Source organism: Anser anser, assembly GCF_964211835.1.
Source record: "Anser anser genome assembly, chromosome: 23".
Classification (NCBI taxonomy): Eukaryota; Metazoa; Chordata; class Aves; order Anseriformes; family Anatidae; genus Anser; species Anser anser.
In genome coordinates, this window is record NC_139744.1 from 3,184,393 (window position 1) to 3,199,498 (window position 15,106).

Here is a 15,106-nt window from a genome sequence, read left to right on the forward strand (position 1 = left end):
GTTCTCCCCCCTCCCTTTGCTCTGGGTGCGGGCCCCCCCCCCCAGCTTTGTGCTATGCGGGGCTGGGGGCTCGTGCCTTCTCCCTCTGCTTCAAGCAGTACGGGGGGGCTCATTCTGCACCTTCCCCCCCCTGCATTTTCCTGCTGGGGAGGTGGTGCCCCCCCCCCCCCCCCCAGCTGTAGCCCCCAGGGGGGCTCCTCTGTCCTCCCCCCCCCCGACGGACGCAGCTGGGGTTAAGTTATTCCGTGTCTCTTGTGTGCATTTGTGTTGAGCCCCGGAGCGGGGTCGGTACTGGGGGCTGGGGGGGCTCTGTGACCCCCTCCCAGCCCATAAATGCCCCCCCCCTTGCTGGGGCCTAATAAAGCCTCGCTCTGGGATTTGTAACCTCGTGTCTGGCCCGTGGGTCCTATTGGGGGGGGGGGACACACAGAAGGCTACGGTGGTGGGGGGGGGGGAGATGCTCTTCAGGGGAACTGGGGGCGGGAAGAGGGCACCCATGGGGGCAGGGGTCTTCTGGGGAAAAAGTATAGGGGATGGGGAAAAAGTAGGCCCAGGGGGAAAAGGTCCCAATGAAGTGGGGGGGAGGGGGCACAATGCCCCAGCTGGGCGTTATGGGGGGGGGTCGGGGCTCCTCCCAGGTAGGGATTATTTGGGGCGGCTTTCCCCCTCTTCGGGTTATTTGGGGCATTTCCTCCCCCCTTTGGGGTTATTGGAGGGCATTCCCCTGGTTAGGGGGAGGGGGGCTCCTCCCTGGTTGCAGTTATTGGGGGGGGGGATCCCCCCCCCTTGGAGTTATGGGGTGGATGCTGCTGGGTCGGGGTTATTGGGGGGGCTCCCCCCGGTTGGGGTTACTGGGGGGGGGCTCCCTCCGGTTGGGGTTATTGGGTGGGGCTCCCTCCGGTTGGGGTTATTGGGGGGGGCTCCCTCCGGTTGGGGTTACTGGGGGGGGGCTCCCTCCGGTTGGGGTTATTGGGGGGGGGCTCCCTCCGGTTGGGGTTACTGGGGGGGGCTCCCTCCGGTTGGGGTTATGCGTGGGCAGGGGACTCAGAGCGCTGCACAGGGCAGCACGGTGCGCGCCGGCACCCAAGGGGTTAAACCCGGCACGGCTCCGGCCGCGAAGGGGTTAACGGCCGAGAGGGGGCGTGGCCGGGGGGCGTGGCCAGCGGGCGTGGCGCGCCCAACCCCGCGGAGGGGGCGGATCCGGCGGGCGCTGATTGGCGGCGGGCGCTGATTGGCGGCGGGCGCTGATTGGCCGTGACCGGTGGGCGGGGCAGGGGGCGGGGCAGGGGGCGTGGCGCGGGAACTGGGGGGCGCGGGCGCGGGGCCGCGGGGCGGGGGCGCGGCGGGGCCGGGGCCGGGGGCGGCGGGCGGCGGGGGGGCGCCATGCGGCTGCTGCGGTGCCTGCGGAAGCGGGCGGCCCTGGCCGGGGTGCCCACCTACATCGAGCACTTCAGCAAGTTCTCGCCCTCGCCGCTCTCCATGAAGCAGTTCCTGGACTTCGGTAAATACCCCCCCGGCGGGTGCCCCCCCCCCCCCTTTTTGTCCCCCTCCCTCCGTTGTTGCCCCCCCCCCCCCGCCCGGTGTACCCCCGGACCGGGCACTACCGGGGACCCCCCCCCCCGAAAATAGCCGGCTCTGTTCTCCCCTCCCCGGTAAACAGCCGGTGTCCCGCCTCCCGCCCCCCCCCGTAGTAACCGCCCACCCCTTAGTTGCCGCCCCCCCCCCCGGGGAGCACCCCCCTTGGGTTGGAGATAGCCGGGCCGGGGGGGGCTGCCCCTAAGGAGGGACCCCCGCAGTGTTAGGGTACGGGGAAACGTGCCCTGTCCCCCTCCCCTCCCGGTGCTAGGGTGTCCGGTTGTTATTTTTTGGGGGGGGGGGGTCCCTGCGTGCACCCTTATCTAGGATAGTGATAATTCCCCCCCCCCCCCCCCCCGGGAAATACCCCCATAGGTAAAAAGCTGGGCTGGGAAAACGCTGTCCTGACTTGCGCCCACCTGGGTGGGGGGGATCCTGCCCCCCTGTGACCTCCCCAACCCCCCTTAGTTAAAGCCCCCCCACATTATTCCAGCCCTTCCTTGTCCTGCCCCCTCCCGCCATCCCCAGCTCCCCAGGGGATGCCATGGTGTCGGCCCCCCCCCCGTGATGCTCCCCAGGGAAGCAGGGTGGCCCCACCTGTCTCTGTGTCTCCGTCACCCTCTGTCCCCCCCCCCGCACGGTTAATGTCAGGGCTATATTTATTTGCGTCCCCCCCGCCTCGTCCCTCCTGTAGTTGGCGGCTGCACCCTGGGGTCCCCTGGTTCTGTTTTGTCCCCCCCCCCAGGTCCCCCTGGGCTTCAGCCCCATCCCATGGTCCCCCCCCCCTTCCCCCAGGATGTGCCCCCCCCCCCCCCCCCCCCCCCCTTCGCGGACCCCTCTGTGTCCCCACCAGGCTTCGTGCCACCTCCTGGCTGGGGACACAGCCACCTGGGGACACTAGTGCCACCACTGGGCGAACCCTCCCAGACACGGGACAAGGCGCTTCCAGCCCCAGCCTGCTCTGTACTGGTCATACTGGTCCGTACTGGTCGCCCAGCCTGCTGAGCCCTGCCCCGTCCCGGTGCCCTCAACCCCTTTAGGATCTTCCTTGAAATAAAATCAGGGCCCTGCTCCGGTCCCCCCCCAGTTCCTGCTGGCGGAGGGGGTGAAGCCCACCGTGCGGCTTGTTGGGGGGGGGTCCACTGGGGCTCACCCACCCCCCCAACCCCCCCCCCAGGCTCCAGCAATGCCTGCGAGAAGACCTCCTTCGCCTTCCTGCGGCAGGAGCTGCCCGTCCGCCTCTCCAACATCATGAAGGAGATCAACCTGCTGCCCGACCGCGTCCTGCGCACCCCCTCCGTGCAGCTGGTGCAGAGCTGGTGAGCAGGGACACCCCCGGGGGGGGGGGGACGTCACCCCCCTGCCACCCCCCTGCCACCGCCCAGCCTGCCGGCATCGCGGGGAGGTCCCCCCCGCTGTCACCGTGCTGGTGGGCGTCCCACCGCTGTCACCGGGGGTGCCACCACGGGTCGCACTGCTGCTAGCGTGGGTGCCACCATGGGTCCTACTGTTGTCACCAAGCTCCAGTCGTTGTCACCAAGCTCCCACCGTTGTCACCCAGAGGGGTCCCACTGCCATCACCTGCCTGGGTGCCACCACAGGTCCCACCCCTGCCACGGTGGGTCCCACCGTTGTCACCGTGGGTCCCACCACTGCTACCGCCACAGGTCCCACCACTGTCCCCTAGCTCCTGCCGTTGTCACCACGGGTCCTACTATTGTCACCGTGGGTCCCACCGTTGTCCCTGAGCTCCCACCATCGTCACCCCAGGTCCCACTAATGTCACCGAGGTTCCACTGCTGTCACCCAGAGGGATCCCACTGCCACCACCTGCCTGAGTGCCACCGTGGGTCCCACCATTGTCACCATGGGTCCCACCACGGGTCCCACCGTTGTCACCCCAGGTCCCACCACTGTCCCCAAGCTCCCACCGCTGTCACCCGGGGGGATCCCGGTGCCACCACCTGCCTGAGTGCCACCACTGGTCCCGCTGCCACCACCTCTCGTCCCCAGCAGATCCGGAGGGCGCTGCTTGGGGGGGGGCAGGGGGGTGGCACGGGGACGAGGACAGGGCACGGGCGTCCCACGGGGCAGCACTCAGCTCTCGCCCTTTGGTGACAAGGGCTGCTGGCCAGCTTGGGGACACGCCACCTGCTGCCAGCACGGGGCGGGGGGGTCCCCGGTCCCGCCGCAGCCTCCTGCCCCCTGAAAGGGCCAAGCCAGCCCTGGTGGCCGCGGGGGGGTGGCATGTCCCCGGGGGGTGCGGGGCAGGCTCTGGGTGTCCCTTTAAGGGCCACGTCCCCCTGCCAGCTGGTGGCAGCTTGAACCTTCTCCCAGTGCGGCCACGTGACGAGCTGTTTGCGTCCTCGGCGTCCCCGTGCCAGCCCTGCGAGCTTTGGGGTGGGGGGGTGGCAGGATCAGGCCCGGCCCCTTTCCCAGAGCACATGTATGGGGGGGGGGGGGACACATCGCTGCGACCCTCGCACCCACCCCAGGGCTGTGTCCCCACCGTCCCCAGGGCCACCATGCTATGGGACAAGCATGCCCCCCCCCACCACCCAGGGTGGCTTCGTGGGGCAGAGTGTGCTCCGGGGGGGTGCTGAGCCCCTCGCCCTGCAGTGGGGACCCCCGGTGCCCCCAATTTGGGGGGGTGCTGGGGGGTGACCGGTTCCTTCCCCAGGTACGTGCAGAGCCTGCTGGACATCATGGAGTTCCACGACAGGGACCCCGAGGACCAGGCCACCCTGGGGCAGTAAGTGTGGGGTGACAGCCCCAGTGTGTCCCCCCCCCCTTGTCACCTCTGGCACAGCTGCCTCCGGGGCCGCCACCGGATTCCACGTCGGGTTTTCCCTGGTGCCTCCCATCCCTGGGAAAACCCGTCCTGGATCACGGCTGTGCCCGGACCGGGTGCCCCAGCCCTGTCCCCCCCCCCGCCCTGTCCCCGGCAGGTTCACGGACGCCCTGGTCACCATCCGCAACCGGCACAACGACGTGGTGCCCACCATGGCGCAGGGCGTCATCGAGTACAAGGACGCCTACGGGGACGACCCCGTGACCAACCAGAACATCCAGTACTTCCTCGACCGCTTCTACCTGAGCCGCATCTCCATCCGCATGCTCATCAACCAGCACAGTGAGGGTCCTGCCGGGTCCCCGCCGCCACCCTCCGGGTCCCCACTGCCACCCCCGGGTCCCCACCGCCACCCCCGGGGTCCCCTCGGTGCCCCGAGCGCCGCCGGTCTCGCCCTGCGTTGAGCATCCCATCGGCAGTCCCAAGCATCCCAAAATCGGTCCCAATCATCCCACCATCAGTCCCGAGTGTCCTGCTCCTGCCCCCGTTGTCCCCGTCAGCTCTGGGTGTCCCAGTCCCGTCCTGGGCACCCTGCCAGCCCTGGGTGTCCCCTGTCGCCCCCGGTGTCCCCTCTTGCCCCCGGTGTCACCCCTGCCCCGAGCGTCCCCACCAGCCCCGGGCATCCTGCTTGTGTCCTCAGCATCACCTTGTCCCTGGTGTCCCCAGCAGTCCCGAGCATCCTGCTCCTGCTCCGGGTGTCCCTGTTGTCCCCAGGTGTCCCCACCAGCCCCAGGTGTCCCCATCATCCCCAGTGCCTGCACACCTCGGCTGCCCCACGTCCCCCCCCCCGCGCACGTCCCTGTCCCCTTTGTGCCCACCCTGCCCCTGCGCCCATCCCTGTCCCCGTGTCGCCCACCACAAGGGGTCGTGAGGGACCCAAAACCCAGCCTTGGGCACAGCTGGGGGTGGGGGGGCACCGATCTGGGGGTCTTGGTGGGGTTGTTTGGGGGGGTCCCCAGCGCTAACACCCCCCCCACCCCGCACCTCCCCAGCGCTGCTCTTTGACGGCAGCACCAACCCGGCGCACCCCAAGCACATCGGGAGCATCGACCCCCACTGCAGCGTGGCCAACGTGGTGAGAGGTCTGTGGGGCCGGGGGGGTCGGCTCCCACCCCGACGGGGGGGAGCGCGGCATCAGGGAGGGGATTTGGGGGGGGGAGGGGGGGTTCAGTCCTTTAAAGTCCCCCTGATCTTCTCCTTGCTCTGGGAGCTTCCAATCCGGGACATGTCACGAGCTGGGCGAGCCTCAGCCAAGGGGTGCCTCTGTGTTTTGGGGTCACCCCAGCTGATTGTGGGGTCTCTGAAAATGCAAAATGTTTTTGGGGGGTTGGGGAAAAGGGGGGCCCCAAAGCCTTGGTGCCGGGCACGCTGACCCTTCCTCCTCGCCCCCCTACCCCCCCGCAGATGCCTACAACATGGCCAAGCTGCTGTGCGACAAGTACTACATGGCCTCGCCCGACCTGGAGATCGAGGAGGTGAACGGTGAGGTTCGGGGGGGGGGTCCCCGCTATGGGGTCGGGGGGGGGTGGAGGGAGGATCTCGGGGGGCTCGTTCGGGGCTGGGGAGGCCACCGACGGCGCTGTGCCCCGCAGCGAGCAGCCCCCAGCAGCCCATCAGCATCGTCTACGTCCCCTCGCATCTCTACCACATGCTCTTCGAGCTCTTCAAGGTAACGCTGCGGACCCCGATGACTGGGGAGGGGGGGGGAACAATTTATGGGGTCTCTAAAACGCCTCGCCCCCAGAACGCCATGCGAGCCACCGTGGAGAGCCACGAGAACAGCCCGCGGCTACCGGCCATCAGGGTGATGGTGGCCCTGGGCCAGGAGGACCTCTCCATCAAGGTGGGTGACCGGCCCCCCCTGGGGGACGTGGGGGGGGGCGTCTGCCACCCCCTGTCACCCCCCCTTGTCCCCCCCCCCGCAGATGAGTGACCGCGGCATGGGCGTCCCCCTGCGCAAGATCGAGCGGTTGTTCAGCTACATGTACTCCACCGCTCCCACCCCGCAGCTGGGCACCGGGGGGGCCCCCCTGGTAGGTGCCCCCCTGGTACGTGCAGCGGGGTCCCGGTGCGGTGCTGGGAGGGGGTGCGGGGGGGGGGTTTGGGGTGGTTTGGGGGACGTTTGGGGGTGGTGAGGGGTTGTTTGGGGGTGCTTGGGGGCGGCGCGGGGGCATTTGGGGGCGCTTGGGGGGTTGTTGGAGGGAGTTTGGGGGGGGCGTGGGGACGTTTGGGGGAGGCACGGGGGGTTTAGGGGCAGCATGGGGGGGTTGCAGGTAACAGGGTGACATTTGGGGTGGTTTTGGGGACGTTTGAGGGTGGCATGGGGTTGTTTGGGGGTGCTTGGAGGCAGCACGGGGGCATTTGGGGGCACTTGGGGGGTGTTGGAGGGAGTTTGGGGGGGGATGGGGACATTTAGGGGTGGTGTGGGGATGTTTGGGGGTGGTGTGGGGGGCTTGGGGTTGGTGTGGGGACACGTAGGGGTGCTCAGGGTTAGCACAGGGACATTTAGGGGGTGCCTGGGGTGGAATGGGCAGGTTTAGGTTGGTAGGGGGGCACTTCGGGGTGCTCGGCTGTAGCATGGGGACATTTGGGGTTGGTATGGGGATATTTTGGGGGTGGTATGGTGGGGTATGGGTTGGCGCAGGGACATTTTTGGGTACCCGGAGGAGCATGGGGACGTTTTGGGGTGCTTTAGGCGGCATGGGGACATTTGGGGTTAACATGGGGAAATTGTGGGGTGCCTGGAATGGCACGGGGACATTTGAAAGTGCTTGGGGGTGACATGGGGACACTTGGGGTTGACATGGGGATGTTTTTGGGTGCCTGGTATGGCACGGGGACATTTGGAGGTGCTTGCGGGTGACATGGGGACACTTGGGGTTGGCACGGGGATGTTTTTGGGTGGCATGGTGGCGCCTGGAGGTGCCACGTGGACGCTGGTGGGTGCGCGTGGCGCTACTTGGGGTGGCGCGGGGAGATTTGGGGGCTCCCTGGGGTGCCGACCCCGTAACCCCCCCCCAAACCCCAGGCCGGCTTTGGCTACGGGCTGCCCATCTCCCGCCTCTACGCCAAGTACTTCCAGGGGGACCTGCAGCTCTTCTCCATGGAGGGCTTCGGCACCGACGCCGTCATCTACCTAAAGGTGGGGTCCTTCCCCGTCCCCTTCTCCCGGGGGGGGGGGGTCCCAGGGTTTCGGGGGGTGGCTCGGGGCCGTTCCCCATCCCCCGGCTGTCCCCGCAGGCTCTGTCCACGGACTCGGTGGAGCGGCTGCCGGTGTACAACAAGTCGGCGTGGCGGCACTACCAGGCCAGCCAGGAGGCCGGGGACTGGTGCGTGCCCAGCACCGAGCCCAAGAACACCTCCACCTACCGCGTGCCCTAGGCCGGGGGGGGGGCTCCGCTGGGACCCCCCCCCCCCCCCCCCCCAAGCCTTGGTGGCACTTAGATACGGGGCTGGGGGTTGGCCACCCCCAGCACCCCCATCCCAGGGAGGACACAACCCCATGGGGGCAGCGAGGGGCTGCCCCCCACCCTCCCAGTATGACCAGTAGCACTTTGCTGTCCCCCCCCCCAGCCATTACAGGTTGGGGGGAGCGGGTCAGAGCCCCCCCCCCCAGCTCCCCGTGCCGTCCCTGGCATTGCACTACTGAGCTGTCCTCACCCCCGTGTGTGCCCCCCCACACCCCATGCACCCTGTAGGGTTGCCCCCCGTCCAACATAGGGTTCCCCCCCCCCAGGCATGCTCCGACCTGCTCGGGAATCTGTCCCCCCTCCTCCTCCCCATGCTGTCAGTAAATCGGATGTTGACTGAGCGCCTGTGGTGGCTTTTTGGGGCCCCAGGACCCCCCCACTTCGTGTTCCCCCCTCCATGGCAGTCCCTTATCCTGCTCCGTGCCTCAGTTTACCCCTTGGGCTTGGGAAGAGGCTGCTGCCTGGTGGCACCTGGGGACCTGGGGACGGTGGTGGCACTTAGGGAGCAAGAGACAGGTTTGGGGGCTGGAGCCATGCTCCATGTCCGTGTCCTCCCCCCCCCAGCACAGCCAACCCCACCCCGCCTGGTCCCCCACATCCCAGTCAGGCTCGCACTGGTTTGCACTGGCCCTTGATACCCTTTTATTTCCTGGGGTGCCCCCGTGCCAGGAGGCTTTTACCTGGGGGGGCTGGGGGTGGGAGGGGAGGGGGTCAGCATTCGCTTACTGCACCCCGACTGGGGGTGCGCGTGTCCGGGGGGGGGGGGTCAGGCCATGCACTGTCCTCGGCTGGTGCTGCACCATACCGGGGTGGATTTGGGGGGGCAGCTGTGACCCCCCCCACACCTTGGACCCCTTGGGGTGGGGGGCAGCCGGGGTTGGGGAGGGGGTATGAGGTTTGGAGGGGGGGTCCAATGTGCTGTTTGCATCCGGAATAGGGGCCCGGGGGGGGGCCCAGTCTGTGCCCATGGGGTGCAGGTCGGGGGGGGGGACACGCAGAGGGGGGACACGCGTGCTGCTCCGTGCCCGTCTCAGCCTGGCACTGCGGTCCCTTCGCCACCACCGCGTGTCCGGGGCCAGGCGCCCCCCAGGGAGGGCAGTGGGCAGGGGAGGGGGATGTGGGGGCGCTCCCAGCCCCCCCCTAGCTCCGCCGCTGCTCCTGGTCCTTCTTCTTCTGCTTCTCCCGCTGCTTCTCCGCCTTCTCCTGGGCCTTGCGCTCCTTCTCCACGGCCAGGCTCAGCTCCTTCAGCTTCCTCTTGAGCACGGCGCGGTCCTGAGAGCTGCCCACCCCCAGCGCCTGCCGGTGCACCGGGTGCTGCTAGGGGGGCCACACAGCCCCCCACCCCAGGTCTTGGGGTGCCTGAAGCCCCCCAGGCTATGCACCAGCCTCATGGGGACCTAGAACCCAGTGTGTTGTGCTACCTGGAGTCTCCCCCTGCCCCGTGGAGCAGTGTATTGGGGTAAGTAGAACCTGTTGTCCCTTGATGAGCACGTTGGCATATGTAGAACCTACTCACATCTGTCCCATGGAGTTGCCTGTTGGGTTACCTAGAGCCTGTTGTCCTTTGATGGGGCCTTTGCGATACCTAGAACCCACCCAGACCTCCTACCCCACGGAGCTGCCTGTTGAGGTACTTAGAACCCAACCAAATGTGCCCCACTGGGGGATCTAGAACCCACCCAGACCTCCTACCCCATGGAGCGGCCTGTTGGGGTACTTGGAACCCAACCAAATGTGCCCTATTGGGGGATCTAGAACCCGCCCAGACCTCCTGCCCCATTGAGCCTCCTGTTGGGTTACCTAGAGCCTGTTATCCTCTGGCACGGCAGTTGGGGTACCTAGAACACACAAACTTCCTGCCCCTTGGAGCACCCTGTTGGGATACCTAGACCCTCTTTGCCCTGTGCCTGAGCCCATGGGGGCACCTAGAACCCCCTGCACCCCAGCATGCCCCCACCCAGGGACAGAGATTGTCACCCCCAGCCCCCCCCTACCTTGAGCTTGGCACCATCGAGGTGCAGGAGCCGGGGACCATCGACACCGTGGGCCGAGAACTCCTCCACGTACTGCTCCAGGTTGAGGCTCTCCAGCCACTGCCCGACCTGCTGGCACGTCCAGCCCGCGGCAGCACCGAGGGGCTCGTCCAGGAACTGGGGGCAGGAGACAAGCGTTAGCAAGGGACGCACGACGCCAACCTCATGCCCCCCACCCCGCACCCTGGGGGGGGGTCTCACCTCATCCGAGGACTGCGACAGCGTGTGGTAGGGGTAGGAGCACTTGGTGGCGGCAGGGCCAGGCAGGCGCGGGCTGGAGCTGGGTGGCGGGGAGTCGTCGCTCAGCGTCGAGTCCTGGGGCAGCGGGAGGAGCGAGGGCTGGTGCCCCCAGAGCAGCCTGCAGCCCCCCCGGCCCCCTTCTTGTCCTCCCCACAGGGCTCTGACACCCTAGGTGGCTACCAGACCCTATAGGGCTTTGACACCCCGATAGCTATCTTGACCCTACTGGGCTTTGATCCCCCTCCCTACAGCTACCCAACCCTATGGGTCTCTCATCCTCCCCCCAAAACTGTTTTGACTCTATAGGGGTTTGATCCCCTCCCCTAGAGTTAGCTTGACTTTATGAAGCTTTGACTCCCCCCATAACTTTCTTGACTCTGTAGGGCTTTGAGCCACTCTTCTATCGTTATCTTGACCTTATGGGGCTTTGATCCCCTTGTCTGTAGCCACACAACCCTATAGACTTGACCCCCTCCCCTATAGTTATCTTGACCCTATGGGGCTTTGTCCCTGTAGCTACCCAAACCCAAAAGGGCTTTGACTTCTTCCCCTATAGCGACCTCACCCATAGAAGCACTGACCTTCCCTACAGCATCCTGGCCCTATAGGACTCCCGTGCTCTCCCCCACGCCCACCTGCCCCAACGGGGGGGTTGGAGACCCACGGGCACTGACCTGGGAAGCGGATTTGGCAGGGCTGAGCCCCTCGTGCCGGGGGGAGCCAGCGGGTGACGCGGAGCCGGGGGAGGCCGAGCCCCTGGCACTGTCCGAGAACCAGGAGAAGGGCAGGAAGGGGGACCCCGAGGGGCGGCCGGGGCCCTCCGATGCCTCCCTGGGGACACAGCCACGTGTTAGGACCCCAGGGCCACCTCCACTCGCTGCAGGGGGCCCAGCAGCCCCCCATGCCAGGGAGGGGACCCCCACCTGCTGCCCATGGACAGGCGGTTGCTGCCCTTCTCCTTGCGGCTCTTGCTGGAGGACGCCCGGCGGAGGGTCACCCTGTGGGGGGGGAGTGGGGTGGAGAGATGGGTGCCGTGGTGGCTGTGCTCCCCCCCCCAGCCCCCCAGCCCTCACTCCCTCTGTCTCCATCCATCCATATTCAAGGAACCCTCCATCCATCCTTCTTCAGGGAACCCTCCATCCATCTATCCCATCCATCCATCCATCCATCCATCCATCCATCCCATCCCAGCATCCATCCATCCATCTTCAGGAAACTATCCTTCCGTCCATTCCACCATCCATCCATCCATCCATCTGTCTTCAGGGAACCCTCCCATCCATCCATCCATCCATCCATCCATCCATCCATCCATCCATCCATCTTCAGGGAGCCCTCCTTCCATCCATCCGTCCATCTGTCTGTCCATCCATCCATCCCATCATCCATCCACCTTCAGAAAACCCTCCCATCTTCAGCCTCATCCACCCATCATCTTCGGAGAACCCTCTGTCCATCCGCCAACCTCTACGGAGACCCCTCCACCTTCCTGTTCCCCCAGGCCCCTCTCCATCTATCCCCCCACCTTTCCCTTGCCCCTCACCCCCTGTCCGCCCGTCTGTCCTGCGTCCACCCCTCCCCACCCACCGCCCCCCTGGGACTGGGGCTCACCCCAAATCCAAGAACTTCCTCCGCGTCTTCTTATCCAGCCCCACGGTGGGGCTGGCTGGCTCGGGGGGGCTCATGTCTCTGCTGTCGTCTGCGGGATGAGGACGGGGGTGTCACCCAGCACCCCCTGCCTGGGTTGCCTTTGGGGGGGGGGTATTTGGAAGGGGGGGGGCTCACCTTCGCTGTGCCGCTGGGGCCGTGCGTCGCGGCGGGCGAAGCCGGGCGAGCTGTCGGAGCTGTGGCAGGATTTGGGCGAGGGGGTGCCCGCCAGCCCCTCCTGGGACGAGGCGTTGGTGAGGGGCCGGTAGCGGCTGAGGGGGGGCGAGGGGGCCGGGGGGGGCTCCCCCAGCGCCCTCCTCACCGCCCCGCCTCGAAGGAGAACTCGGCACCGCGGGAGAAGGGCGAAGGGGCCGAGAGCGGCGGCGCGGCAGGGGGCGAGCAGCCGGGGGCCACGGGGCTGCCCTCGGCTCCCTGGGGAGGGGGGGGCGGAGGGGAGGGGGGGGCACATGGCACGGGGGTGTCAAATCCCTGTGCCCCCCCTTGTCCTCGCCCTCTGGGGGCTGTCCAAATCCCCCCGCCGGGGTTGTCCCCTGCTTGTTCCTCCCCCTCCACCCCTTCCCCAAATCCCTCCCAGGGGGTCTGGCGTGCCCCCCATCCCCTCGCCCCCCCCCCCCCCCCCGGGTGCTCCCCCCGGGGGTCTCACCGCCGCGTCGAGCCCCTCCTCGCCCTCGGTGGAGCTGGCGCTGTCTCGCAGGCGGGAGCGGGAGGGTCGGTGCCGGCGGCCCTTGGCTAGGAGCCGGGCTCGAGCCTTCTGCAAGCTGCTGTCCAGGCGCGGCGTCTCTGGAACCACAGCGGTAAAATCTGGGGGTGAAAGAGAGACCGGGGCAGAGAGAGACAGACGGACGGACAGATGGATGGACAGACGGATGGGGAGATGGGATGGGTGAGGGGGGCACGGATAGGGATAGGGGAAAGGGGATGGGGATGGAGGGATGGGCACGGACAGGGAGAGGAGTGGACAAAGGGATGGGTAGGGGTGAGGTGGGAGGGAGACGGATGGAAAGACGGACGGACAGACGGACAGGGGATAGGGACGGGTAGGGGTAGGGAAGGAAGATGGGGATGGATGTACAGACAGACAGACAGGAGACAGGGACAGAGGGAGGGGTAGGGAAAGGAAGATGGAGAGGGACAGACAGACAGGTAGGGACAGATGGAGAGGTAGGGAAAGGAAGAAGGGGATGGATGGATGGACAGACAGACAAACGGGTACAAGGAGATGGGAGAGGGAGGGAGGGAGAGATGGACGTGTAGGATCAGGGAAGATGGGGACGGACAGACGGACGGACAGGTAGGGACAAGACAGGTGGGTGAACAGATGGGTGGGGAGGGACAGGGGGATTGAGGAGGGAGGGATGGGGAAGGACAGAAGGGGGGGTGGCAGAGCAGCAGAGGGACAGACGGACAGGGACAGACAGACGGGTGGTCAGGAAGAGAAGGCCAGCCCGGGGACAGAGAGGGGACAGAGGGACAACGGGACACGGGGACAGGGCAGGGGAAGCACGGGACCGGCAGGATCCCGGAGGAGAAGGCAGGGGGAGAGGGGAGCGTTGGGGACAGGGGGCACCCCAGCGGGGTGGGACGGGGACGGGGGGACAGAGAGAAGTGTTCAGAGGTGCCCGGAGCAGGGAGCGGAGCTGCGGGGTGTCCCTGGGGACAGAGCGTCCCCGTCACCCAGGCCTGGCCCCGCCTGGGGACACAGCCTGCATGGGGCCACCCCATATCCGAGGGGCCAAGTGCCACCGCCCGCCCCGCTGTGCCCCAACCCCGGGGGCGGGTGGCTCAGGGCAGTGTCCCCTGGTTGTCCCCGTGCCGTGTGCCCCATGCGTGTCCCCGTGTCCTCATCCAGGTGGTCCTGTGCGTGTCCCCAGGCCCATGTGTCTGTGTGCCCTACACACGTCCCTGTGTCCCCGTGTCCCCCCGTCCCCGTGTCCCCCCGTCCCCGTGACCCCCCCTGCCCACAAGCGCGTCCCTGCACGCCCCCCACACGTGTCCCTGCTGTCCCCGTGTCCAACCCCACAGGTGACCCCCCCCCCCAAAAAAAAGGTGACCCCATCACCACCAGAACACCGAGAGGGTGCAGGGGGGGGCAGCAGGGTCAGCACCCCCCGCTGGGTGCTGCCCCCCCCCCCCAGCCCCCCCAGGGACTCACCGAAAACCTCATCCTCCGCGTCCTGCAGCTTGGAGACCGACATGGTGGGGCAGGGCTGGGGGTGCAGGGGGGCAGTCAGGGACCGGGGGGGGGGAGCATTTTGGGGGGGGGGGGGGGCAGGGAGGTACTGAGGCCAGTTGTTACAGGGCGGTCAGGAAGGGGTTAAATCCCCCCCCTGATGTTTGGGGGTCTCTCGGGGGGGGGGGGCTGCTCATGCTTTGGTGGCTCCACTGGGGGGGTGAGGGGGGGCAGATCCCAGCCCAGATACCCCAACACCACCCCCCGATGCCCCTCCCTGCCCCCAGGGAGGCCATTTGGGGGGGGGGGGGGGGCTGTACCGGGGGTGGGGTGGTACCGGGGGGGCTGTACCGGGGGGAGCTGTCCCGGGGGGGCTGTACTGGGGATGGGGGCTGTACCGGGGGGGCTTGTACAGGGGGATGCTATCCCGGGGGGTTGTCCCGGGGGGGGGTGTACCGGGGATGGGGTGGTACCGGGGGGGCTGTACCGGTGATGGGGCGGCCCCGGGGGGGCTGTACCGGGGATGGGGCGGCCCCGGGGGGGCCGTACCGGGGATGGGGCGGTACCCGGGATGCTGCCCCGGGGATGCTGTCCCGGGGGGGCAGTCCCAGGGGGGCTGCACCGGGGATGGGGTGGTACCGGGGGGGCTGTCCCGGGATGCTCCCTCCCGGGGGTTCCGCCCTGGCCCCCCCTTGCCCCCCCCCCACTCACCCGCGCTCCTCGGGCATCCTGGGCGCCTCCCGCCGCCGGGCCCGCGGCCGAGCCGGGCCGAGCCGGGCCGGGCCAGGGGCGCTGGGGAACCGAACCGGGCCGGGCCGAGCCGGGTCGGGGGCCGGGGGGGGGGGGATGGGGATGGGGGGGGGGGGGGGAACAGGAACCCGGAAGCGGCTGGGGGAGGGGAAGGGGGGGGGGGGGGGATCCACCGCCCCGCCCCGCCCCGCCCCGCCCGGTCCGACCCGGATCGGATCGGTTCGGCCCGGCCCGGCCCGGCCCGGTTCAGCTCGGATCAGCCCGGTCCGGCTCGGCTCGGTCCGGCTCGGCTCGGTCCGGCTCAGCCCGGCCCGGCTCAGCCCGGTCCAGCCGGTGCGCAGCGCGTGGT

The 15,106-nt window shown here is 68.2% G+C and overlaps 2 protein-coding genes across 3 annotated transcripts; one reads left to right on the plus strand and one right to left on the minus strand.

Moving 5' to 3' along the window:
• The first annotated feature begins 1,308 nt into the window (after positions 1–1,308).
• PDK2 (pyruvate dehydrogenase kinase 2) lies at positions 1,309–8,237 on the plus strand. 2 transcript variants are annotated; one of them, XM_083809339.1, is made up of 11 exons: positions 1,309–1,501; positions 2,753–2,894; positions 4,256–4,327; positions 4,524–4,708; positions 5,419–5,508; positions 5,831–5,908; positions 6,019–6,095; positions 6,171–6,269; positions 6,352–6,474; positions 7,455–7,568; positions 7,667–8,237. In XM_083809339.1, exons 1-11 carry the CDS (start codon positions 1,384–1,386, stop codon positions 7,805–7,807), a joined length of 1,239 nt encoding a protein of 412 aa, XP_083665465.1. In that variant the 5' UTR covers positions 1,309–1,383; the 3' UTR covers positions 7,808–8,237. The 2 variants fall into 2 exon arrangements, with proteins under 2 accessions (XP_083665465.1, XP_083665466.1); XM_083809340.1 differs by having other exon boundaries at positions 6,352–6,459.
• Positions 8,238–8,501: 264 nt separating this feature from the next.
• Positions 8,502–14,846, minus strand: SAMD14 (sterile alpha motif domain containing 14). The gene is given in 11 exon segments (XM_083809338.1): positions 8,502–9,192; positions 9,891–10,046; positions 10,131–10,244; positions 10,844–11,000; positions 11,093–11,167; positions 11,781–11,868; positions 11,955–12,146; positions 12,149–12,248; positions 12,481–12,638; positions 13,990–14,044; positions 14,719–14,846. Coding segments are annotated over 10 exon segments (1,239 nt in total). The 5' UTR covers positions 14,033–14,044; positions 14,719–14,846; the 3' UTR covers positions 8,502–9,036.
• Between the last annotated feature and the right edge of the window lie 260 nt (positions 14,847–15,106).

Excerpts from the sequence above, each read along its gene's own strand:
- PDK2 (XM_083809339.1), top strand. The coding sequence starts at position 1,384 with ATGCGGCTGCTGCGGTGCCTGCGGAAGCGGGCGGCCCTGGCCGGGGTG. Across the intron at positions 1,502-2,752 it reads GAAGCAGTTCCTGGACTTCG|GCTCCAGCAATGCCTGCGAG; the intron begins GTAAATACCCCC and ends CCCCCCCCCCAG. Across the intron at positions 7,569-7,666 it reads ACGCCGTCATCTACCTAAAG|GCTCTGTCCACGGACTCGGT; the intron begins GTGGGGTCCTTC and ends CTGTCCCCGCAG.